Genomic DNA, 25422 nt, shown 5'->3' with positions numbered 1-25422 from the left:
GTCTCCTTCTCCACACCCTTATATTCGACAAGTGACTCCGATTGGATCGCTGTTTTCCTCATTCTCACTTTCAAAAACGAAAAAGATAAAAAAGAAAAGAAAGGAATCTCTATCTTCCACCACCACCATCACTTCTCTCTCCTTCACTTCTCTCAGATCTGGCTGCGATTTCAAATCTTCTTTAGTTTCTCTCGCATCGCTCCTCTCTCCTGGCCGTTGACGGTCCCGTCCCGGCCGTGGATCTGATTTTGGCCCCGGATTCTCTTGCCGCGATCTGAGGTCAAATATGGCGGCAGCTAACGCCCCCATCATCATGAAGGAGGTCCTAACGGTGAGTTCTCCGTTTTTCCTTTTGTAAATCGAGCTGAAATTTTAGACGATTAACTTGTTTCTGTAGCTGTAGTCTCTGATTTCTTACTATTTGGTACTGCTCACACTGTTATATGATTGATTCCAGTTCTGAATTCTACTCGATCGTTGTATGTTTAGTCAGTTTATGATTCATCGTCTCTATGATCAGATTTTTTCTACCTACGCTCAGATCTGTGTTACCTGAATGTCTCTAGCCGTGGATCTTGTAACTAAGTTAATGAACTATGCCCAAACTGACGTTTTTATTGTTATGGTATATTTCCAGCTTCCGAGCATTGGGATCAACCAACAATTCATCACGTTTACAAATGTTACTATGGAGTCTGACAAGTACATTTGTGTACGGGAGACGGCACCGCAGAACAGTGTTGTTATTATCGATATGAATATGCCGATGCAGCCTTTAAGGAGACCTATAACTGCTGATTCTGCTCTTATGAATCCAAACTCTAGGATCCTTGCCTTAAAAGGTATTTAAATGTTGTTTACTTCAATCGAAAGAAACTTGTTCCTTTTGAACTATATTATCAGTTATAAAATCCACAAGTGTTTCCTTTTGAAGTTTTCTCCAGAACTACTGTTGATAACCCCACTTCGTTTTTGTTAACTACATATGCTATTTATTACGGATAGGTTGTTTTTTGATTTAGTTGAAGTTTAAATGACGCTGTCCATGTTGTGAGGTATAAAAATTCGATTTATCAAATCAGTATGGAAAAGTAACCACTCATCGAGTTTATGTTTGAGTCCTATACTCTTGTTTGGGACTAGGTTGATAGCATGTTTAATGTTGTAGAAAATATCAGTGTGAAGTTCCATGTTTTCCAACATGTGTTATATTCTCGTGGCAGTGTTGTGTCTCAAGCTGAGTGAAGTTAAATTAGAAATTCTAGTTTAGTGTTGATGTTTCCTTATATTGGCTATTACTTATATCTTGCTTACTTTGTTACTCACTTTTTTCTTAAATTCGTATATAGCTCAAGTCCCAGGAACTACTCAGGATCATCTACAAATATTTAACATCGAAGCAAAAGCAAAGTTGAAATCACATCAGATGCCTGAGCAGGTGAGTGTTAAAGCAAATAATCTGTAACCCAATTATCTTTCATGTTGTATATTTCATACAGTCTCTGATTTTACTGGTCTCACTGGTGTTTTATAGGTTGCTTTTTGGAAGTGGATCACACCAAAGATGCTGGGGCTGGTCACACAAACTTCTGTTTATCATTGGTCGATTGAAGGTTTTGTATCTTTAACTTACTGTCCTCTTCTTCATATCATCATGTATATGTTGTTTCTCATTTTTTTTTCCGATATTTCCAGGTGATTCTGAGCCAGTTAAGATGTTTGACAGAACGGCCAATTTGTCAAACAATCAAATTATAAACTATAAGTGCTCTCCTAATGAGAAGTGGTTGGTCTTGATTGGAATTGCTCCTGGCTCTCCTGAGGTAGGTTTCCTTCACCACGTATTATGTTGAATTAAGATATCATAAGGGCAGTCATGTTGTACATTTTTGACTGGATCGTTACATCATTTTCTTCTGTAGAGACCACAACTGGTCAAGGGAAATATGCAGCTTTTCTCTGTGGATCAACAACGGAGCCAGGCCCTTGAAGCACATGCTGCGTCATTTGCGCAGTTTAAGGTAACTATGTGGTTCTTTTGTTAGTTTATTCATGGTCGGATCTTGAAATGTAGTATAACAAGCAACGTTATTAATGGTTGGTAGGTCCCTGGGAATGAAAATCCTTCTATTCTTATATCCTTTGCAAGCAAGAGCTTTAATGCTGGGCAGATAACATCAAAGTTGCATGTCATTGAGCTTGGTGCCCAACCAGGTTAGCTTCCTTAACTGCTCTTTATTTTCAATGTTATTGGTAGTTGGTATTTTCAATGTCTAAAGGTGGGCGTCTTTTTTTTGCAGGAAAACCATCATTTACTAAAAAGCAGGCAGATCTCTTTTTCCCTCCAGATTTTGCTGATGATTTTCCTGTGGCCATGCAGGTTTGTAGTTGCATTAGATGTTCAATTAACTTCAGTAATTTTCTTGTGTAAATTCATGACACGACTTTTTTTTCCCGGCAGGTCCCTCACAAGTTTCACTTGATATATGTCATCACCAAGCTTGGCCTGCTGTTTGTGTATGATCTAGAGACGGCTTCTGCTATCTATAGAAATCGGATTAGTCCGGACCCCATTTTCTTAACATCTGAAGCTTCCGCAGCTGGGGGTTTCTATGCCATTAATAGGCGAGGACAAGTTCTTTTGGCAACAGTAAATGAGGCCACCATAATACCTTTTATTAGTGGTCAAGTATGTTCATCTCTTATTCTGTTTTTCTCTATATAATCTATCTATTCATCCTGACATGCTAAGAAATCTATGCTTTTGCATCACAGTTGAACAATTTGGAGCTTGCTGTCAATCTTGCTAAGAGAGGAAACCTCCCTGGTGCAGAAAATCTGGTATGCGATATTTATTTTGGATCAGATGTGTGGATCTATTTTCTTGGTGAAGTAAATATTGCCGATAAATGCCAATAATGTAGAAAATTAGAAATTGATAAGGCTCCCTCCGTATAATCAAGTGTCATTCATCATTTTTTACATATTCAAGCAAATGAAGGAATAATTAAATGTTCTATTATATCCCTAGAAAACAATTGCCTCTTGGATTTCTATTCTATGTCACATGGTTAATTAATATTAAATAGAAGTAAAATAGTTGATTTCATATCAAAATTTCATTGAATCATAAAATGACACTTGTTTTGAAAAAAAAAAATTTAGTCTAAAACACTTAATCTGAAACGGAGGGGGTAGCTGATAATGTTGGGATTACGAAAACCTAAGGAGTTTGATGATAAACCTCTTCCAAACTCCTAAGATATCTTATACAGATACATACTAGATCATATTTAAACCATTGATAAAACCCTAGTAACTTTAGAACACTTGGTAAATATCCCATATTCAATTTGGTCATAAACTCCTTCGACCTCCAAACCCACTGCTTGTATCACATTTGTTGATGCAAATTTATATTCATTTTGGATGTTACAGGTTGTCCAGCGGTTCCAAGAGTTATTTGCTCAAACAAAGTACAAGGATGCTGCGGAGCTTGCTGCCGAATCTCCTCAGGGTATTCTACGGACACCTGATACGGTGGCTAAATTCCAGGTATCTTTTCCATATTCAAACAAAGAATCGTCTGTGAACCTGTTGTCTACTATAATATGTTGAAACTACAACATTACACTATACAATTTTGCAGAGTGTTCCTGTACAAGCAGGGCAAACTCCTCCATTGTTACAGTATTTTGGGACCCTTTTGACTAGAGGGAAGCTCAATGCATATGAGTCTTTGGAACTATCTCGGCTTGTTGTGAATCAAAACAAGAAGAACCTCTTGGAAAACTGGTTGGCTGAGGATAAGTTAGAATGCAGTGAAGAACTCGGAGACCTTGTCAAGGTAATCTTAAAATGACCATTTTCATTTAAAATTACTCCTGTGTCTCCCTTAGTATGTTGTAACGGTAATCTTTTTTGTTCCAGACTGTGGATAATGACCTTGCCCTAAAAATATACATCAAAGCTAGAGCTACTCCAAAAGTCGTTGCAGCTTTTGCAGAGCGAAGGGAGTTTGACAAGATACTGATTTATTCAAAGCAGGTAAACAATGAAGTTTTGAAGTTTTCCCCCCTCCGTTGTTACCTTAAAGGTCATTGTGCTTACGAAGTGTCATTGTTTCATGTTGTGACTTTAGGTTGGGTACACACCTGATTACATGTTTCTTCTGCAAACAATACTCCGTACGGATCCTCAGGTTAGTGTGGTGCACTTTTGATACTTGCAACATATTAAACCATGGAAGGACTAGTTTACGAGATTCTTGCTCCGTATCACAATAAGAGCCATAAATTAATTCTTCTTGATTAATTTTTCCCTGTAAAATTTCAAAAATCTTTTTTTTTTTCCTGCAAATTGCAGGGAGCAGTAAATTTTGCTTTAATGATGTCCCAAATGGAAGGAGGTTGTCCAGTTGACTACAACACTATCACTGATCTTTTCCTTCAGGTAGGTGAACACGTAGGATATACTGTATACATCAGTATTTGTAGCTCATTACTTGTTCGGCATCTGTATGCTGAATCTATTTATTACTAGAGGTATCTTGTACTAATTTACTTATAATTTTGCATATTCAGAGAAATTTGATCCGTGAAGCGACTGCGTTCCTTCTAGATGTTCTGAAGCCAAATTTACCTGAGCATGCTTTTCTGCAAACTAAGGTTGAAAAGAGTTGCAACCTTGTACGTCTCTGTGCTTTTCTTTGTTACCTTCTTTTCTAAGACCTTTTAGTGCACTGTCAACACAGGTTTTGGAGATCAATTTGGTAACCTTTCCTAATGTGGCTGATGCAATCTTAGCAAATGGGATGTTCAGCCATTATGACCGGCCTCGTGTTGCTCAGCTTTGTGAAAAGGCTGGACTTTACATCCAATCCTTAAAGGTTTTTGTTCAATGTCTTCTTGGCCTAATAGATGCAGTATTTTTTCATCTCTAACTAAGTTTCCATTTGCTTTGGGCAGCATTACTCAGAGTTACCTGATATCAAACGTGTAATTGTGAACACACATGCTATTGAGCCACAGGTATTACCTTTGAACTTAATTGCTTGCTAAACTCCTTGCTGTTCGAGTTGCTGAATATCTCTCTACTCAATTATCCAGGCTCTTGTTGAGTTTTTCGGTACTCTTTCTAGCGAGTGGGCTATGGAGTGCATGAAAGATCTTCTGCTGGTCAACCTGAGAGGCAACCTTCAGATAATCGTTCAGGTATGTGCTGTAATGTGGTAACATATGAATTTTATTGTTTAATGCGACACTGATGTGTCCATGTTTATGCAGGCTTGCAAGGAGTACTGTGAGCAACTTGGTGTTGAATCATGCATTAAACTCTTTGAGCAATTTAAGTCATACGAAGGGCTGTACTTTTTCCTAGGTTCATATTTGAGTATGAGGTAATTTATCAAGAACCTGCTGTCATTCCTGCAAACTAGCAGAATCCTTGTATTTGTATACTGATGACGTATAATGTCTTCCCTCTGTGTGATAGTGAGGATCCTGAGATTCACTTCAAGTACATTGAAGCAGCTGCCAAGACTGGTCAAATAAAGGAGGTTGAGCGTGTGACTAGAGAGTCTAACTTTTATGATGCTGAAAAGACGAAGAACTTTTTGATGGAAGCTAAGCTTCCTGATGCCAGACCTTTGATAAATGTCTGTGATCGTTTCGGCTTTGTGCCTGATCTTACTCATTACCTCTACACAAACAACATGCTGCGTTATATTGAAGGTTACGTTCAGAAGGTAAGTAGTTACTTAAGACTATTGATAAATACGGTAGAACTTTCATTCACTATTTACGTGTGATTTCTTTTGTAGGTGAATCCTGGGAATGCTCCCTTAGTTGTGGGGCAGTTGCTTGATGACGAATGTCCTGAAGATTTTATAAAAGGCCTCATTCTTTCTGTTCGTTCATTACTTCCCGTTGAACCCCTTGTCGAGGAATGTGAAAAGAGGTGCGAATCCTTTTAGTCATCTTGTGTCTGTTCATATATATGCTCTTTGTTCCTGAGGCTCTAATATGTATCTTTGTTTTCAGAAATCGACTCCGGCTCCTCACTCAGTTCTTAGAGCATCTAGTTAGTGAGGGAAGCCAAGATGTGCATGTCCATAATGCCTTGGGTAAAATTATCATAGACAGTAATAACAATCCTGAGCATTTCCTGACCACCAATCCTTACTACGACTCTAAGGTTGTGGGTAAGTACTGCGAGAAACGTGATCCCACTCTGGCTGTTGTGGCATACAGACGAGGACAATGTGATGAGGAACTCATCAATGTCACCAACAAGAACTCTTTGTTCAAGTTACAAGCCAGGTATTTGATCATTGCTTACCAGACTTGTTACTTATTCCACACTGGTTACTTTGTAGACTGCTTGCTTATACACGGTTTTACAACTGCAGGTACGTAGTGGAGAGGATGGATGGTGACCTCTGGGAGAAGGTTCTTACGGAAGAAAATGAATATAGGAGGCAACTTATTGACCAAGTTGTGTCTACTGCTTTACCAGAAAGCAAGAGCCCAGAGCAAGTTTCTGCAGCTGTTAAAGCATTCATGACTGCTGATCTGCCGCATGAGCTTATTGAGCTTCTTGAAAAAATTGTGCTTCAAAATTCTGCCTTCAGTGGAAATTTCAATCTGCAAAATCTGCTTATACTGACAGCTATTAAGGCAGATCCGTCTAGAGTTATGGATTACATTAACAGGCTGGATAATTTTGATGGTCCAGCTGTTGGAGAAGTGGCGGTTGATGCGCAATTGTACGAGGAAGCATTTGCGATTTTCAAGAAGTTTAACTTAAATGTTCAGGCTGTCAATGTATTGTTGGATAATGTCAGAAGCATTGAACGTGCTGTTGAATTTGCTTTCCGGGTCGAAGAAGATTCTGTTTGGAGTCAAGTGGCTAAGGCTCAGCTCAGGGATGGACTAGTCAGTGATGCTATTGAGTCCTTTATCCGAGCTGATGATGCCACTCAGTTCCTGGAGGTCATCCGTGCCTCTGAAGATACTAATGTCTATGATGACTTGGTCAGATACCTTTTGATGGTTAGACAGAAGGTGAAGGAACCCAAGGTGGATAGCGAGCTCATCTATGCTTATGCAAAGATTGAAAGGTTGGGTGAGATTGAAGAATTTATTCTGATGCCCAACGTTGCTAACCTTCAAAATGTTGGTGACCGCTTGTATGACGAAGCTCTGTATGAGGCTGCAAAGATAATTTATGCATTCATATCGAATTGGGCCAAGCTAGCCGTCACACTTGTGAAGTTGCAACAGTTCCAAGGTGCTGTTGATGCTGCAAGGAAAGCAAACAGTGCAAAGACATGGAAGGAAGTCTGCTTTGCTTGTGTTGATGCTGAGGAATTCCGACTTGCTCAAATCTGTGGACTTAACATTATCATACAGGTGGATAAATACCTGATCCTAGCTCCAGAGAAGTTTTTTAATTGGTTTCAGTTTTCAGTTTTGTATGCCTTTTTGTAATCTTTTTGTGCTTTGATAGGTGGATGACCTGGAAGAAGTGAGCGAGTACTACCAGAGCAGAGGATGCTTCAATGAATTGATCTCGCTTATGGAGAGTGGACTTGGTCTGGAACGTGCGCACATGGGGATCTTCACCGAGTTGGGTGTACTGTACGCCAGATATCGTTATGAAAAGCTTATGGAACACATCAAATTGTTCTCAACTCGCCTCAATATTCCCAAGCTTATCCGCGCCTGTGATGAACAACAGCATTGGCAGGAACTTACCTATCTTTACATTCAATATGATGAGTTTGATAATGCTGCAACCACTGTCATGAACCATTCTCCTGAAGCATGGGAGCACATGCAATTCAAAGACATCGTTGCCAAGGTTGCAAATGTTGAGCTTTACTATAAGGCCGTTCACTTCTACTTGCAAGAGCATCCTGATATAATCAACGATCTTCTCAATGTGCTTGCTCTGCGGTTAGATCACACGCGTGTCGTTGATATTATGCGCAAGGTTAGAGGCTGACCATTGATTTAAAACTTTCCCTTAAAACTTATCAGCAGTGGCTTAACAATCAATTTCTGATGATTCTTTTTCTTGTTTTTGATCTCAGGCTGGTCACTTGCGCCTTATTAAACCATACATGGTTGCAGTTCAGAGCAACAATGTCTCTGCTGTAAATGAAGCTCTGAATGAGATATACGTAGAAGAAGAAGACTATGACAGGTTGCGCGAGTCTATCGATTTGCATGACAGTTTTGACCAGATAGGTCTCGCTCAGAAGGTAAGAGTTTAAATCTATCTATCGAGAACACGTTTATATTTTCCCTTGTATACTAATTTATCTTCATGTGGATGGTGCAAAACAGATTGAGAAACACGAGCTTGTCGAAATGAGACGTGTGGCTGCTTATATCTACAAGAAAGCTGGTAGATGGAAGCAATCGATTGCTTTGTCAAAGAAAGATAACATGTACAAGGACTGTATGGAAACTGCTTCACAATCTGGCGACCATGATCTTGCGGAACAACTTCTCGTCTACTTCATTGAACAGGTATGGATGGGTTTCAAGCAGGTTTACATCGAATGCCATTAATTTTTTGCTTTTGGTAAAACAGTCTATTGGTCTTGATGACGAAATTAATACTCGCCTTTGTTGTATGTTGTGCTCTGATTATACAGGGGAAAAAGGAATGCTTTGCTACATGTCTCTTTGTCTGTTATGACTTAATCCGACCAGACGTTGCTCTCGAACTCGCTTGGATCAACAATATGATCGACTTTGCCTTCCCGTATCTCCTCCAGGTAATATATCATCCAAATCCCTCAGATACTCTCTACTTGATGTGATAGGAACCGTACTAACGCTATAGAGATCAACTCTCTTTTATACTGTCCTTTTTTTCTTTGCAGTTTATCCGAGAATACTCTGGCAAAGTGGATGAGCTAATCAAGGACAAGCTGGAGGCACAAAAAGAGGTGAAGGCCAAAGAACAGGAAGAGAAGGATGTCATGTCCCAACAGGTACTACACTCAGGCATCATACAGTAAAATGTTATAAAAACAAATCAATATATACACACTTATATCTTGTTTTTGTTTCTCGAATACAGAACATGTACGCCCAATTATTGCCACTTGCTTTACCCGCACCACCGATGCCAGGAATGGGAGGTGGTGGGTATGGTCCGCCACCACCAATGGGCGGAATGCCAGGAATGCCTCCAATGCCACCATATGGAATGCCACCGATGGGTGGTTACTAAGACCATTGGGGGAAAAAAATGAAATCTCATAGTAGTGCAATCTGCCATGTTGGTATTCGTCTACCTACTACAGGGCTGTGACTGGAATCGTCGGAATGTTTCCTTCTTTGGATTCGCTGTATAATATATATAGGTATGTGTGGATAATAAACTTGCTTTCTTCTGTAATATTCTTTGGGGGGTTTTAGATGAGTCATTTTTGATTGAAGCCCATTTTACTGTTTATATTTGGAGGAGATGCGACTTCTCCTAATAGTCTTATCATTTTTACTTTGGGATTCTATCTCATGAGGTTTTCTTTTCACTTAAGGTTTCGACATTTTAAGCAATTCTGGAGTTTTTCTTCGGACACTTCATCTTGTTATTGGCTTTTTATCTTGTGAGATGACTCACAATAACCATTGCTCTCGGCAAAATTTAAAAACGCTAACTGGTTACCAGAAAGTTTATAGTATAATTTAACCCTATTTCTGACAATATTCAGTCAACATAAATACTAAATTTCCCCGACTTAATTTGCCCTGTTTTTTTGCACCTTTCTAGTATTTTTCCTCCTATAATTACGTCTCAATTGTTAACAATTTCTATGTATATAAAATATGCAAGGTAAAAGAAAAATCCTTATACACCATTGCAATCAAAAGAACAAGAGAAAAAACTTAATTCCTAATCACTAAAACTGAAGGCACTTATTCCACTTCTAAACTCTCAAGAGTCATAAACCAACTTCTAAGACTATCCTCATTGGTAGTTCTTCTCTGTTTCTTAGCAAATTTCTTAGGTATAGATTTTTATTTTTAATGTAAGATAAGCTAAGGATTGGAAGGATTGTTTCTAATTTTAGGATTGAAAGAAACGTTTCTTAGTGACAGGTGTCACCAAATCAATGGTTGAATGGTAAAATGAATTTAATGGGTTTAATTTTTTTTTGGCATTCCTCTTTCTTCTTCGTGTTCTCTCTTCTATCTCTCTCGACAAATCGGCGATTCCCATTGATCAAGACACCTGTGTCTTGGGTATTGGAACGTGGAAGATATTACCGTGACCCTCTAGTTCACTCGAATTTAGGTGACTGAACCAGTGGAGGAATGTTAGGGCTTTTCTATGTACCGAAATTTTGGTCTTGCCTCTGTATACATGTTCTCCAATGAAACACACGAAGTCTGTCAAACCCCAAAAACCGTATTTGCATTAGTTGCTGATTAAGTGTAGAATAGACAAAATAATGTAATGTTTTGCAAAGATATTTTGGTCATAAAAATAAAACATCAAAACTGATTTTTAACAGCCATTGTTAGCTGAATTGTCTTTGTAAATTTAAAGTATTGAAGTACATATGGTTTTTGTAGTTTATATAGCAAAATATCAAAAATAATTTTGAATATTTTCATTTATTAATTATTATTTTACTATATTTATTACTAAGAAACCTTTAAATTTGGTTCTACCAATAATCAACAAAATTTTCCTTAACTCTTAGCAAAGTTTCTTCTCTTTTCTTTATTATTAAAAATGCCTTAAGAAACAACTAAGAAACTAAACCAATGAGGATAGTCTAAGAACGTACATGGTATTTTATTATATGATTGGTTAGCACGAACATACAAATTTACAACCAGCTAGCAAAACTAACACCGGCTCCATGTTAGAAGTCCATAGTTGTGACCCATGAAGTAAGTCACATGAAATTTGAAAGGGGAGCCCTGAGATTTGATTGATGAGAGATGAACATGATGATCTAGAGTCACCACAGCGATCAACATGCATAGGAGACATAGTGGTAGGAAAACGAAGCTCCAATTTTTAAAGCCGATCTTTTTGAATGTTGAACCAGAAATTGGAACACGAAGCAGAGCTACAACAACAATCATTACTTTTGTTCTTAGGAGATTTGTACCTTCTGAGATTGAGACTCCCTAAAGCTAGGTGTGACCAATACTCACTCCTTTAAATTTGTATCCCCATCATTAACATCCGAACCAATCAGTTCATCTCAAAGTTATTACCGTAATATAAATTTCAGAGCATTAATTCACATTTTATCCCAAAAAAAAAGCACATCAAAATCATAATTAAGCAGAACGAAGATCAGAAGTTAAGTGAAATTTTCAATGTAATAAAACATAACATTCAACAATTTCGTTCAACGAAGGATTCAAACAAAAAACTCAAAAAAAAAACACAAAAAAAGACAGGGCTTGTTCGAAGAAACTCTCTACTTAGATCGCTGTCTCATCTTTCGTCTCTTCCGCTTTAATCTCCTCATACGCTTCTTCTTCCACTGATACAATCAATACCCAACAACAAACACACACCATTCAAATCTTACCCACTACTATTCCAATTCTCACGAATCAAACAAATCCATACAAAAACTGAAACCCATTACTCACCTTAGCCCTCATGGCGAATTCACACTCTTCTTCAGTCTTCTGATTCTATGCAGATTTCAGGTAAAAAAATGAGCGGCCGACAAATCAGAAGGATTTTGTTGCTTTCAGTCACATTACTTCTTTATATGATAGCGAAACCCTAAACAGTAAACACTCGTTTACTCCTTTTGCAAGTATTGGGCCTTTTCGAAACTACTTTAATGGCCAATAAAGCCCATACTGATGCCTTTCTAACCACTACTGTTTTTTTTTTAAAAAAAAAATCTTTTTAACTACAATTTAGATAACCATGATTTTTATATATATTATTAGTTCAAGACTTCAAGTAACTATGGATAATCCCCAAAATTCATTCCATCTGTCTTGGTATGTGCAAGTTTGAGAAGATAACATATTAATCGAAACAACATGTTATTTTGTTCAAAATTTTACCATGTAAATATTGTATCACATAGTGTGTGCAATAATAATAAAATAAAATATCATTTTATATTATCATTTAATATTTAACTAATTTACCCTTATAATTATAAATTATCTACACAAGGAATGTCCATCATTGTACGTTTATAATATAAAAGTTATCAAAACTTCACGATCAATGATAAAGACAGAATAGGAAAATTAAATTTTGTTAGAAGAAACCATAACCATTCGTGTGTGTAAAATATCTTCCTCTCCATCCACGGCCATGCAAAATGTTAACTAAAATCTTTGACTCACCCAATGACAAAAAAACATATTAATATCTTTAATCACTATCACTCTAGCTGTCTCATTGGCTTGGCAACGACATGGACGAGTCCACTCGGATGGAGACTCGGCATAGCGGGCAACTCGACTCGGTCTTAAGCCACCGATCCACACATTCGCAGTGGTAACAATGGCTACACGGAGGAAGCAGTTTCATCTTATCCCCTTCCTCGAAACCACCAAGACATATACAACACTCCTCCTCCTCATCCTCCGCCGCTTCTCTCCTGAAAAGCACCACGGGTAAGCTTCTGATCGTAGCAGGCTCAAGCCCTCCTCGGACGCATAGCATGTGTTGATCAGGAGACGGGGCGTGGAGAATAGTGGCGGAAGTGTGTGGTAGGCAGCTCCGGTGGATGTAGAGAGTGAGTAGAGCGAAGACGAAGACGACGGATAACAGAGCCACGGCGAAGAAGAGTGTACGGCCATGAATCTGGAAGTTGCGGTCGTCGTATTGGTTGTCGTGCCAGTACAAAAGCATGGAGGCTTGTGGAGACGGTGAAGATGACGTCATTTTTTGCCGGTTGGCGATGGATTAGTTGTTTCTTAATTATGGACGACGTTGATTGTGAACACGGTGTGATATGTAATATATATATAGACATATAGTAATACAGTTAACATCAGTCGTCACGTGATTGTATTGATACTTTTAATAAAAAATAAGCAAAGAGAATATTAATCTGAGTTAACTGCAGCTTCCACAAGTAGTACAACTGTATGTACAAGTAAAGAGTCAGGTTTGGAGGAATGTGTAGTTTTATTTTTATTTATAAACTTTTTACCATATTGTTTGTATTTTTCTTAATTTTAGTTTCGGTTAACATTATTCAAGAATATATTAGGCAACATGCAATAATTTGTGTGTTTTTTCAAGAAGTGGTAGTAGGCTAGTAGCAATTGGAAAGTACGTAGCAAGTAGCAACAAAACAATCAGAATTTAATTAATTGGCTACATTTTCTTAGTTGCTTCACCGTACGTCTTTGTCGAGCACGATTAACTTGATTAAATGTAACGTGATTTAAAAGTAACAATAGATCGATTGCATCAAAGATTCAAAAGTCATTGACATGGACGCCAATCGATAATTTCGGAAAAAACTAGTATGTAGAACATAAACCAAGCATGTAAATTTGATCATAATTAAGTTCATAACGTTCCTTGTTCATTGAACTCTTTATTATCCACTACTACCAATGTGCTGCAAAAGATGACTATGATTTGGTTCTTCCCGTAAAATGATGATGTAGGAATATCATATTTAGTTTAGAAAATCAAATTATTTGTACAGATTTCTTCTATTAGCTCTTCATCCATACCATCATAAGACACTTATTGACAACAACAAAACTTGGCCTTTTTCAAACATTTTCGTAGTTACAAAAGCATTAGTAAGTTAGGCATGGACTAACATATCAACTGGTAAGACAGCAAAAAGACAATTGGACAAGACACGGCACGAAACATTTAACATACAATAGTCTATAAAGACCTAAACACGTTTAGGATGCTCTCCCTTACCTAACGATTTGTCTACCCATCAATCTTTCCTTAATTACATCCCACCATTTTTCACTTCCAAACTCCGATTTGTTAAGCGAAACATAAATGATCTAGTTACTGTAACACATCAAACCTATAATAGTTTTTTCTTATTATTATTCCATAATAACATATCTTTTTAATCATGACATTAATGAACTATTGAGATTAATTAATCATTAATCCAAACCGCTTCAAATGTTATAGGAAACACACTCCAAAACCTAAACCATCATTGTCAATCAGTTTAATAATGTAATCTATGTTATCATTACCCTTATTAAACGAAGCTTGACATTGACCATACTCTTTAGTACATATGATATGACTCAATTTACGACTAAACCGGTTCTCGATAACCGGTTACAAGGGATGAGTGGTTGGATTCGGTTAGCAGAGGTAGGAGAGAAAGAAGATAATCGCCGTTGATGACGTCACCGCCGGTAATCAAAATCGTCTTTTAACCGTAATTTTCTCTTTTACTCTTCTCTCTCTCTTTACCTAAAACAATCCGATCCAACAACAACAAAGAGTTCTTATCTTAAGCCTCAATCCTCCACCGCGCACAATAGCCTCCCCTCTCCGAGATGGAGACGACGCCGGAGACTCACCCGAAGCCTCACAACCAGAGCAGATCTAACCGTTTACCGGCGGGGAGAGAGGATTGGTGGAGCGAGGACGCTACAGCGACGTTGATCGAAGCTTGGGGAGATCGTTACGTCAATCTCAACCGTGGCAATCTCCGGCAAAACGATTGGAAAGAAGTCGCCGACGCCGTTAACGCTAGCCACGGTAACGGCCGGCCGAAGACCGACGTGCAGTGCAAGAACCGGATCGATACGTTGAAGAAGAAGTACAAGACTGAGAAGGCGAAGCCTTCGTCGGCTTGGTGTTTCTTCGATAGGCTCGATTTCTTGATCGGTCCGGTTGTGAAGAAACCTTCCGGCGGCGTTGTTAAGTCGGCGTTGATGAACCCTAATTTGAACCCTGCTGGATCTAAATCGACGGGAAGCTCTCTTGACGACGATGATGATGATGATGACGATGAAGATGATGATGATGCGGGTGATTGGGGTTTTGTGGTGAGGAAGCATCGTAGAGTTGAAGATGTAGATCTGAGTGAAGGATCGGCCTTTAGGGAGCTGGCGAGATCGATTCTGAAATTAGGAGAAGCGTTTGAAAGAATCGAAGGTAAGAAGCAGAGGATGATGATTGAATTGGAGAAGCAGAGGATGGAAGTTGCAAAGGACCTTGAGTTACAACGCATGAACATGTTGATGGAGATGCAATTGGAGCTTGAGAAGTCAAAACTTGGGAAACGAAGAGCTTGTTCAGGTCAAAGTTTTCATTTTTCCTTATGTGCTTTCAGTTTTGAAGCTCTTTGAGATCAATCTTTGAGTTTACTGAAACTTCAATTGGTGCTTTGTTTGTTTGTTTGTTGTACAGGTAAGAAGTTGTAGGATTATAGAATGTGGAGGAGTTACTTACTGTGGTGAGGCAAGGGAGCAATGTTTGGATCTAAAGCTCATACGAATTGGAGAAGATGTTATTATTATTGATCTTTAGGTTTTCTTAAGTTAGAGTGATGCTTTTTTTTTCTACTTCTTTTTCATTTTCTTCTTTAGCATTGTAGAGTACACATTGGTAGTAGCAATGCGGATTACCAAAAGAACTCTCGTAGTATCTGACATATCAAGATGTACTTTTTGTGAAGTATCAGTGCCTGCAGTTCCAAATAGTGTTTATCCCTCTTTTTGTGATCTGCAATTAGTGTTCTGCTTAATCAGGTTTCAGGAATGCCTAGATTTAACCTGATGCGTAGTGCGGTTCTGAGGAGAACTCGTTTATCAGAGTCATTCATAATTCAGTTTGGAATTGATCAAAACCCACCAAGCTATTGATTTGGCTGTTTGCTTATGTGACTTTGCAGCACTCGAATCTCCAGGACAAGACTCTTGTGACCTGAGGTAGAAGAGGTGACACATGAGGCTGAATTATTGGAGCCTCGAAAAGGAACATCGCAGAAGCATATCCATCAATGTTTCATGTTTGGTAGAATTTGGGGATGCATAAGCATGTGCTCTCCTATTCATACCTGACTTACAAAGAAGCTTTGTATCTAGAAAACCTCACTTTACTCTCCTTGGCCTACCACTTGGTCCAAAACTGGTAAGGACTCTGACCTTCCAAGGCTCGTCATGTACCTGAGTTATCTCATCGCATGTGATGGTTACTTTTAAAGTTTAAACTGGATTCTTGCTTACAAACGATGAAGTAAGCATCTGATTGTCCATATTGGAATTCATACATTAGAGATATACTTTAGATTCTCGAAGATGACTTGTAAGCAAAGTGCAAATTACAGCTGATAAAAGAGATATGATAGAGAGATAAGGCCTATACAAAAGGAGGCTGTCCAAGATCATACAAGTAAGCATCAAGACTAGTAGACCCATCAAGCAACATCAAGTCACTGTAAGGTACAAGATCGAGAAAAGCAGCGAGCTCAGGAGAATTATCCAACGGGGACACGTGGTTGCTGACCCCAGAATGGGCAAGCAGTCGAGTGCGAGCAACGGCTAGATCATGTTGAAGCTCAAGCATCTTCTTCTGCAGAGAAGCTATGGCTCCAATGCAACCGTAAACAGGATCCTTGAGACGAACCTCAGCTTCATAAGCCAACGAGTTGACTGTTTCTTGTCTCTGTTCTTCAGGAACCTCACCAAGAAGCTTACTGACGTTACTGGCACCAAAGACTTTATGGACTTTGGCGAAAGTTATCAGGTCACTTGAGCGGAAATAAGGAGCGAAAATGCAAGTGGGTGTGCATCGTCTCTTCAGGAGCTTGCAGGCTGCACAAGATGAACTTGATCGTGGCTCATGCCCTCTCATCTCAAAATTGTTTTTGTTTGTTTTGATATTGGGTGGTAAATGTTAGGCTATCGTTTTTTCTGAAGTTTTATCTCGTGCTTCCTTTATATATTAATAAGAGTCTTTTAACTTTTTGTGAAGAAGAGTGATTTTGAAAGTAATAGAGAAGGGAACAAATGGGACAAGGCATGGGCCTATTCATCATTTGTGTTGGCTTGAGCTTTTCTTTGCTAATTGCATGATTGGTTGTGAGTTCGAGTCCAAGCTCGTAGGTCATAAATCATAATCATATACCGGTTTATCTTTGAGATATTTGGTATTCAGGTTTGAGTATAATGTTGAAAAATCAAAGGACAAGGTACTATAGAGATACAGAGACTAAAAGTAACCAATCAGCTAATTTTCTCTGTTTGAAAGTTGGGGATATATATGAATAAGAGAGAAGCAAGAGTTTGGATTAGATGAAACAAGTCAATCAAGGAAAATACAAAAAAAAAAAAATTTCAAATTGCTCCAAATTGAAGATGAAGTTTCTTTTCTTTCACAGTGGCCGATGCTTAAAACCAAATAGAATTGATCACATATCACCTTTTGGTTCTTGTTTTAGATTATACATATTTGATCAAAAGAGTGTCAAAATAATAAAGAAATCACAGGTTTCATATAAATTGGAGTGTGGAAATGGAGAAGACAAGACATTTGACAAGAAAAGTGAGAGAGCGAGAAGCCCACCACCACCACCACCGTCCCCTTCACTATCCATTTTCCCTTCTTTATTTGTCTTCCTCTCTTCTACTCATCATTCATTATGGCTGCGAATATACCAATAACAAGAAAAATCAAACGCAAAATTAACTTTCTTTAGCTAAATCAAACATTCAAAAATGTTAAGGATCTTAAAATATATATAAGAAATGATAATTTTAGGAAAAAATTGCTAATTAGCAACTTAACAAATAGTCATTTACTTAATTAAACCTTCTTATCTTGTCATTTTTCTTAAATTAACCCTAAAAAAATAGTGATTTATATAATCTCAGAGGCTTGCTTTCCTAACTTTTTCTAGTAGTCGTTTAGCATATCATAATCACTGTTCTCCTTAAGCCACAACGAAACTCATAAATTGTCATCAAACACACACATCTCCATTCTCATTGTAAGTTCCCTGAAATATGTGTAGGATGAAGCAGGTTGTTGACAAATAAATAGCTATGTCAACGTCTAATAAAAAACGACACAACTTACTTTGAATATATTCATGCATGTAGAAGGTTTATTAAGTAATTGCTCTGTATTTCTGCAACTAATTGATATGAACAATGGACATACGTAATAGATGCGAGAGTCTAATAGGAAAAGTAAAGATAACATTGCAGGAAAAAAAAATTACATGTGCACAGAAAGGGAGAGTAATTTAAGGTTCGAAACAGAGTTGCTCAACTACAAAGTTGGCAAAAAACAGAGTAAAAGAGAAACGCACAAAGCAAAACTTAACAGAAATCTAAACCAATCTGGATTTGGACAAAGCTGGCTTAATGAGTAGTTACTTTGACTTTCCTCGTCCAGATTCTTCAGATAGGCTTTAAGCCTATAATAACGAAATAGTTGTTAAACAAATATAATTTCATTCTGATGAAAGCTAACAAATTCGTATAAAAGTCAGGACATTACCTCTCTAGTGAGTTGTACTTGTAGTGCTTCTCCGTCTACGATTGTTTCGGCCGAAAGGGTTCGTGAACCACTTTGGTTTGTAGGAAAGCGATATGTATCCAATCCTAAACCCAAAGGAAATACCAGGTACGAATCCTATTGCAGCTGCTATCCAACTAATCACCTCTTCTTCATCTTCGTCCTCTGATATCGGCGTTTCATATTGTTGATGTGATGCTGGCGTGTGAATATCTCTGCAAACTTTGTCAAGAGAAGAGCCAAAAAGAAGTCCCATATTGTTCTCAAAAGAAGAGCAAGGCTGCGTTAGAAACTGAGTGCTCACTGGTACTAGGCCTGTAAGTTTGTTATGAGAGAAGTTCATGTACGCAAGGAAAGGGAGATCCCCTAGCTCTTGTGGAATTTCTCCTGAAAGCTTGTTTTGGGAAACGTCCAGCGAATCGAGAGCTTTCAGGTTCCCCATAGAGGAAGGGATGCAGCCAGTGAAAGCATTGTTTGACAAGTTGAGCACATGAAGCTCTTTCAATAAACCGATGGACTTTGGAATCTCTCCTTCGAATCTGTTTCCTGAAAAGTCGATTGCTGTGTAGATTTTTAAGATACGTACTAGCTCCATCTCTACACCTTTATTCATCAAAACCAATGAATCATAGTAATAGCGTGATCCCCCTCTCATGTACTTTTCGGAAGAGTGATCTTCGTCGGGCTTAAGTGATGACATAGCACTCCACTTCACAAAGTATTCCGAAGGCAAAGTTCCATCGAAGTGATTATGTGATATGTCGATGATTCGCAACTGAGGGAAGGAGGCTTGATGTATTGGTCCATGGAATGCATTGGAGCGAAGGACAAGAACTTGTAGCTTTTGTAGAGAACCTAACCAGAATGGAAACGTGTCGTTGATTTTGTTGCTTTCCACGTTCAAAACTTCAAGAGTAGAGAAACGGATCAAAGATCTTGGAAGCTTTCCCACAAGTTGGTTATGACCGACATCGAACGACCTTAGACTTTCAAATATATGCTCTGGAAGACCTCCACTAAGATTATTTTGACGAAGGTTTAAAACTGAAAGAGTATTATTGAGATTTACCAAACAATGAGGGATTGAACTGTTGAAGTTGTTTTCAGATAAATCAAGAGTGTCTAGAGAACGAAACTCGCATATGAAAGAAGGAATCTTGCCAGTGAAGTTGTTGTTGGAGCCAAGAAAGTAACTCACAAATGGTTTCCGGACAGAGGATAGTCCTTGTTTCTTCTTTGCTCTTTGGAAACCGTTGAAAGTGTTGTTGGAAAGATTCACGTACGTCAAGTTTGGTAGAGTCCATAACCAGGCAGGGACTTGACCTTCGATTTTGTTGTTGGAAATGTCTAGAAATCCCATTCCATGTAGGGTTCTTAGGAGCTCTGCTGGAAACTCGGTGATACCGCAGCCTGATAAGCTCAAAGAATCTATCTCTTGTGAAGGGGGATTTGAAACTGAACTTTTGTTTGTTGTTGAAACATGGTTGCCTGAGAGATCTAAGTGAGAGAGGCTTTTGGAATATGATAAGATATCATACAAGTCAATCGTAGTGGTGGAGTTCAAATAGGATAGGTCAAGAGACATGAGGGACTTGAGAGGCGAGAAGATACTAAAGTCAACTAGGCGGCCTTGGGTGTCGAAATGAGATAGTTCAAGTCCCGAGAGGTTGACAAATTTGGAAATGGATCTCGGGATTGGCCCTTTGAAGTTGTTGTTGCCAATGACTAACAATTTTAGGTTAGACAGTGAAGATGTATTCCCAAACTCAAGAGTGCCGTTGAGTTGGTTATCACTCAAAAAAATTTCAGTTAAAGAAGGAATGGCGAAGAGAGAAGAAGGGATAGTTCCAGTGAAAGCATTGTGACTTGCTTGAAAATATTCCAAGTTGGATAGTGAAGTGATATTAGGAGGAAACACACCACTGAACTGATTGTCGGAGATATCTAAATCTGAAAACCCTGTCAAATTCAGTAGTACAATGGGAAAGTTGCCCCTGAGATTATTGTCACCAACAAATAAGGAGGTCAGGTGGTTTAGATTGCCAAAAGAAAATGGGATTTCACCAACGAGATTGTTTCCAAAAATGCGGAGATCGGTGAGTTGAGAAAGCTTTCCAATCGAAGATGGGATTTCGCCAACGAGATTGTTTCCCCAAAGGCTAAGCTCGATGAGTTGAGAAAGCTTTCCAATTGAATATGGGATTTCACCAACGAGATTGTTTTCCCGAAAGCTGAGATAGTTGAGTTCAGAAAGGTTTCCAATCCAAGTTGGAATCCGACCACTGAAATAATTACCCGAAAGTTGGAGAGAGGTGAGATGAAAAAGTTTTCCAATGGAAGATGGAATTCGACCACTGAACTTATTTTCTGAAAGTTGGAGAGTTATAAGATGAGAAAGATTTCCAATAGAAGATGGAATCTGACCCGAAAGTTGATTCATAGAAAGGTTGAGAGTGGTGAGATGAGGAAAGTTTCCAATCAAAGACGGGACTTGACCATAAAAATCATTAAATGAAAGGTCAAGAGTGGTTAGAAAAGGAAGTTTTTGAAGACTGCTATTGGAATAAAACCGGCCATGGAGAAAGCTGCAGTGAAGGTCTAGCTCGATCACATCTCCGGACTTTGCATTGCACGTGATTCCCTTCCAACTACAACAGTCGCTGTTATTCGCCCATGACTCCGTCTTCCGATGAGATTCAATGCCATACTCCATACAATCAGGATTAGGCTTCCCAATATGAAACTCGTTTTTGAAAGCGAGAAGTGCATCCCTTTGTTCGGGACTACACAAATGCCTAGTAGGAGGAGCCGCAAGCACGTCTTCAAAATGATAAATGAATATGAAAATAAAACAAAGAGAAATAGGAATGATAATCGTTGCGTTCCCGAAACCTTTCATTTAAAATTAATGAAGAAAACTGGAAATTGTGATGGTAAATATAAAAAGGTTTCGTGCCCATATCTCTTTTATAAACATATAATACTAATTCATTCTACTCCACAAAGGTAATAAATCCAACACAGCTTGACTGACTCACATTATAAACTAGTCTTTCTACCAAATGTTCTTTCAGTTTTAAACGCAAAAGACTTAAAAAAAGTCTTTACGTTTGAATTACGTTTGAATAGTCGATTTCCACAAATTTTGTCTTACTTTTAATAACGTGCAGGAAACTTCAAAAAAAGTAAAAAGTGTTTGTCTAACCAAAAAAATTAAATCACCCAAAAGAAATCAATTCAAGGAGAGATGACTTTGTTTTTTTTTTTTTGACAATCGGAGAGATGACTTTGTTATTGGTTGTGTAATGTGTACTCCTAGGTGATTGGATGATCGACACTGTCTCAGCATCAAGACTTTATCAATTTTGCGCAAAAGAAAAAACCCCAGAAAAGGCTAAGGCCCAATAGTATAGGGGATTAAAAATAAGACACAGGCCCCTTGGTTGTTGTGACGTTGGTTTGTTTTTTCTGTCGTCAAACAAAAAAAGAATAAAAATATAAATAATTTCTCAATATTATATATTTATATATAGTTCAAACTTTTAATATTTTCATAAAATAAGAAAATAATATTTTTCAATATTATAGATGATAGTTTATATTTTTCTTGTTATAAATTATGGATAACAGATTGTTAGATTTTTTCAGCAAAATATTAGATTTTGTTCAAATATCTTATTATATAAAGTTTGATGTTAAAGTTACTCATTAACAACATCGTAACAAGTGTTAATTGTATCATTCAGATGTTGACACATGTCAATTCTAAATTTATTAAAAAAATTTAAAAAATAATGTAAAAATTCAAAACCTACTATAAAAAAGTTTTATATAAAAGTAAAATAGATAAAATAAAACCTAATTTTATTTAAAATCTAATTATAAGATAAAACCTAATTTCAAATTTTATGATATATATATAATTTATCTTATAAGATTGTGAAAATTAAACCTAATTTTAAACATAACTCTGCATGCTAAAATTAGCAACTTAAAATTAAGGTCACTGTTAATTGTTTACTTATTTTAATTTTAAGTTGCTAATTTTACAAGAAAAATTATTACTTTTTATATAAGATAAAAAGTGATTGTGAAAATTATACAATTAATTACTGTTTCTAAAAAAATGTAAATACTCACCTTTACATAAAGAAAAAGATTTTGAAGTAAAAAAAAAAAAAGTAAAAATAGATTGTCTCATATTTTTTTCACCAGTCAAATAATTTATTCAAAAAGACTGCTATTGTAATATATAAAATGAGTATGTAAGATCAACATATGCGTTTTTGTAACTATAAAAATGTTAAAGTGAAGAGACATAATAAGTTATTTAATATGTTCATAAAGACAATTTGTTGGTAGTAGTAAAGACTAAAGAGTACATTTTAACAGTAAAATATATTTGTGTTTACAAATATAATTTTAGTGGTAATATAGACAATAGATTTGTAAATGAATATACGTTAGTGTATTATAGCAAAAAGAGAAAATGTTGTAAACTAGAGAAACTCGAATGAGGTTTTCTCTTCTTATCTTATTGATTCAATCGTTCATTACATATATATAGGGATAGACAAACCCTTAGTACATTGTTTGACAGGTTGAGCGCATGAAGCTCTTTCAATAGACCGATGGACTTTGGAATCTCTCCTTCAAATTTGTTTCCAGAAAAGTCGATTGCTGTTAAGATTTTTAAGATACATACTAGCTCCATCTCTACACCTTTATTCATCAAAACCATTGAATCTTGGTAATAGCGTGATTCATCTCCCATGTACTTTTGGGAAGACTGATCTTCGTCGGTCCCAAGTGATGACATAGCAGTCCACTTCGAAAAGTAATCTGATGGCAAAGTTCCATCGAAGTGATTATGTGATATGTCGATGATTCGCAACTGAGGGAATGAGGCTTGATGTATTGGTCCATGGAATGCATTTGAGCGAAGGGCAAGAACTTGCAGCTTCTGTAGAGAACCCAACCAGAACGGAAACGTGTCATTGATTCGGTTGCTCTCCACGTTCAAAACTTCAAGAGTAGAGAAACGATTCAAAGATCTTGGAAGCTTTCCCACAAGTCGGTTATGACCGAGAACAAGCGACCTCATATTTTCAAATATATGCTCTAGAAGACCTCCACTAAGATTATTCTGCCGAAGGTTTAGATCTGAAAGAGTACTATTGAGATTTTCCAAACAATGAGGGATTGAACCGTTCAAGTTGTTTTTAGATAAATCGAGCGCGCTTAAAGAACTCAATGCGCATATGAAAGAAGGAATCTTTCCCGTGAAGTTGTTGTTGGAGCCAAGCAAGTACCGCATAGATGGTTTCTGGACAGAGGATAGTCCTTGTTTCTTCTTTAGACTTTGGAAACCGATGAAAGTGTTGTTGGAAAGATTCACGTGCTCCAAATATGGTAGAGTCCATAACCAGCTAGGAACTTGACCTTCGATTTTGTTGTTGGAGATGTCTAGACTCGTCATTCCATGTTGGGTTCTTAGGACCTCTGGAAACTCGGTGATACTGCAGCCTGATAATTGCAAAGCATATATCTCCTGTGAAGGGGGATTTGAAACTGAACTTTTGTTTGTTGTTGAAACATGGTTGCCTGAGAGATCTAAAAGAGAGAGGCTTTTGGAATATGATAAGATATCATACAAATCAATCGTAGTGGTGGTGTTCAAATAGGATAGGTAAAGATATTGGAGAGACTTGAGAGGCGAGAAGATACTAAAGTCAATTGGGCGGCCTTGGGTGTCGAAATGAGAAAGGTCAAGTATCTGAAGGTTGACAAATCTGGAGATGGATCTCGGGATTGGCCCTTTGAAGTCATTGCTTCCAAGGGATAAAGATTGTAGGTTAGATGGTGAAGATATATTCCCAAACTCAAGAGTGCCGTTGAATTGGTTACTATCGGAAAAAAATAAAGTCAAAGAAGGAATGGTGAAGAGAGAAGAAGGAATAGTTCCACTGAAAGCATTGTCACTTGCGTAAAACTCTCCCAAGTTTGATAGTGAAGTGATATTAGGAGGAAACGAGCCACTGAACTGATTTTCCGAGATAAATAAACTTAACAACCCTGTCAAGTTCAATAGTACAATGGGAAAATTCCCACTGAGCTTGTTCAAAGTAACCTCTAAGGTGGTCAGGTGGTTTAGATTGCCAAAAGAAGATGGGATTTCACCATCGAGATTGTTTTCCCGAAGGTTAAGAGAGGTGAGATGAAAAAGGTTTCCAATCGAAGATGGAATCCGACCACTGAAATTGTTAACCGAAAGGTTGAGAGAGGTGAGATAAGAAAGGTTTCCAATCGAAGATGGAATCCGACCACTGAATTTATTTCTCGAAAGGTCGAGAGAGGTGAGATAAGGAAGGTTTCCAATGGAATCTGGGATTTGGCCAGCAAGGTCGTTATATGAAAGGTCAAAAGTGGTTAGTATTAGATTAGGTATAATCTCAATCGATGATCTGAGAGTATTAGTGAACAAAGATTATATACAGAGTGGAGAGGAATATAGCCGTTGAAGGCTATTAAGATGTTTCCTAAATAACATACAGTGATATATAATTTCCTATTCTAATACCCTCCCGCAGTCGAAACGTTATGTGTTTGTAACGTGAAGGCTGGACTTGAAGGCATTGAATAAAGGGGAAGGGAGTCCCTTTGTGAAGATATCCGCATACTGATGGGATGAAGGTACATGGAAGACTCGAACTTGTCCTAGAGCAACTCGTTCTCGGACAAACAGAATGTCAAGTTCGATATGTTTTGTGCGCTGGTGTTGTATGGGGTTGGTAGAGAGGTAGACTGCACTCACATTGTCACAATAGACAAGTGTGGCCGTAGATAGAGGACAGTCAAGTTCTAGAAGAAGATTGCGGATCCATATGGTCTCAGCTACAGCATTCGCAACACCTCTGTATTCGG

The 25422-nt window shown here is 37.7% G+C and overlaps 6 protein-coding genes and 1 long non-coding RNA gene across 7 annotated transcripts; 2 read left to right on the top strand and 5 right to left on the bottom strand.

The window, feature by feature from the left end:
* LOC104764859 (clathrin heavy chain 1) lies at positions 33-9602 on the top strand. Its single transcript, XM_010488454.2, has 30 exons — positions 33-331; positions 638-842; positions 1350-1438; positions 1535-1613; positions 1696-1823; positions 1923-2021; positions 2106-2214; positions 2301-2380; positions 2462-2689; positions 2776-2841; positions 3439-3555; positions 3650-3847; positions 3931-4047; positions 4142-4201; positions 4366-4452; positions 4584-4667; positions 4754-4888; positions 4968-5030; positions 5109-5213; positions 5286-5398; positions 5494-5746; positions 5822-5958; positions 6042-6320; positions 6410-7412; positions 7510-7995; positions 8096-8266; positions 8352-8537; positions 8666-8788; positions 8897-9007; positions 9097-9602. Exons 1-30 carry the CDS (start codon positions 287-289, stop codon positions 9247-9249), a joined length of 5109 nt encoding a protein of 1702 aa, XP_010486756.1. The 5' UTR covers positions 33-286; the 3' UTR covers positions 9250-9602.
* Positions 11322-11764, bottom strand: LOC104764858. The gene is made up of 2 exons (XR_763808.2): positions 11643-11764; positions 11322-11530 (listed from the first exon to the last, which is right to left on the bottom strand). It is a non-coding gene; the product is annotated as an uncharacterized LOC104764858 (long non-coding RNA).
* Positions 12259-13119, bottom strand: LOC104764857 (RING-H2 finger protein ATL66-like). Its single transcript, XM_010488453.2, has one exon. It carries the CDS (start codon positions 12907-12909, stop codon positions 12418-12420), a length of 492 nt encoding a protein of 163 aa, XP_010486755.1. The 5' UTR covers positions 12910-13119; the 3' UTR covers positions 12259-12417.
* Positions 14276-15688, top strand: LOC104764855 (trihelix transcription factor ASIL2-like). Its single transcript, XM_010488451.2, has 2 exons — positions 14276-15273; positions 15385-15688. Exons 1-2 carry the CDS (start codon positions 14526-14528, stop codon positions 15396-15398), a joined length of 762 nt encoding a protein of 253 aa, XP_010486753.1. The 5' UTR covers positions 14276-14525; the 3' UTR covers positions 15399-15688.
* Positions 16158-17080, bottom strand: LOC104764856 (LOB domain-containing protein 21). The gene has a single exon (XM_010488452.2). It carries the CDS (start codon positions 16828-16830, stop codon positions 16336-16338), a length of 495 nt encoding a protein of 164 aa, XP_010486754.1. The 5' UTR covers positions 16831-17080; the 3' UTR covers positions 16158-16335.
* LOC104764853 (receptor-like protein 12) lies at positions 18160-21420 on the bottom strand. The gene is made up of 2 exons (XM_010488449.2): positions 18481-21420; positions 18160-18397 (listed from the first exon to the last, which is right to left on the bottom strand). Exon 1 carries the CDS (start codon positions 21395-21397, stop codon positions 18485-18487), a length of 2913 nt encoding a protein of 970 aa, XP_010486751.1. The 5' UTR covers positions 21398-21420; the 3' UTR covers positions 18160-18397; positions 18481-18484.
* LOC109130782 (receptor-like protein 12) lies at positions 23033-23977 on the bottom strand. The gene has a single exon (XM_019240812.1). It carries the CDS (start codon positions 23975-23977, stop codon positions 23033-23035), a length of 945 nt encoding a protein of 314 aa, XP_019096357.1.

The sequence above is a fragment of the Camelina sativa genome, chromosome 19, assembly GCF_000633955.1.
Source record: "Camelina sativa cultivar DH55 chromosome 19, Cs, whole genome shotgun sequence".
NCBI lineage: Eukaryota > Viridiplantae > Streptophyta > Magnoliopsida > Brassicales > Brassicaceae > Camelina > Camelina sativa.
Note: the sequence above shows the minus strand (reverse complement) of the source record. Positions and strands in the feature narration are given on the sequence as shown.

Excerpts from the sequence above, each read along its gene's own strand:
- LOC104764859 (XM_010488454.2), top strand. The coding sequence starts at position 287 with ATGGCGGCAGCTAACGCCCCCATCATCATGAAGGAGGTCCTAACG. Across the intron at positions 3,556-3,649 it reads ATACGGTGGCTAAATTCCAG|AGTGTTCCTGTACAAGCAGG; the intron begins GTATCTTTTCCA and ends ACAATTTTGCAG. Across the intron at positions 8,789-8,896 it reads CCTTCCCGTATCTCCTCCAG|TTTATCCGAGAATACTCTGG; the intron begins GTAATATATCAT and ends TTTTCTTTGCAG.
- LOC104764857 (XM_010488453.2), bottom strand. The coding sequence starts at position 12,909 with ATGACGTCATCTTCACCGTCTCCACAAGCCTCCATGCTTTTGTACTGG.
- LOC104764855 (XM_010488451.2), top strand. The coding sequence starts at position 14,526 with ATGGAGACGACGCCGGAGACTCACCCGAAGCCTCACAACCAGAGCAGA.
- LOC104764856 (XM_010488452.2), bottom strand. The coding sequence starts at position 16,830 with ATGAGAGGGCATGAGCCACGATCAAGTTCATCTTGTGCAGCCTGCAAG.
- LOC104764853 (XM_010488449.2), bottom strand. The coding sequence starts at position 21,397 with ATGAAAGGTTTCGGGAACGCAACGATTATCATTCCTATTTCTCTTTGT.
- LOC109130782 (XM_019240812.1), bottom strand. The coding sequence starts at position 23,977 with ATGACGAGTCTAGACATCTCCAACAACAAAATCGAAGGTCAAGTTCCT.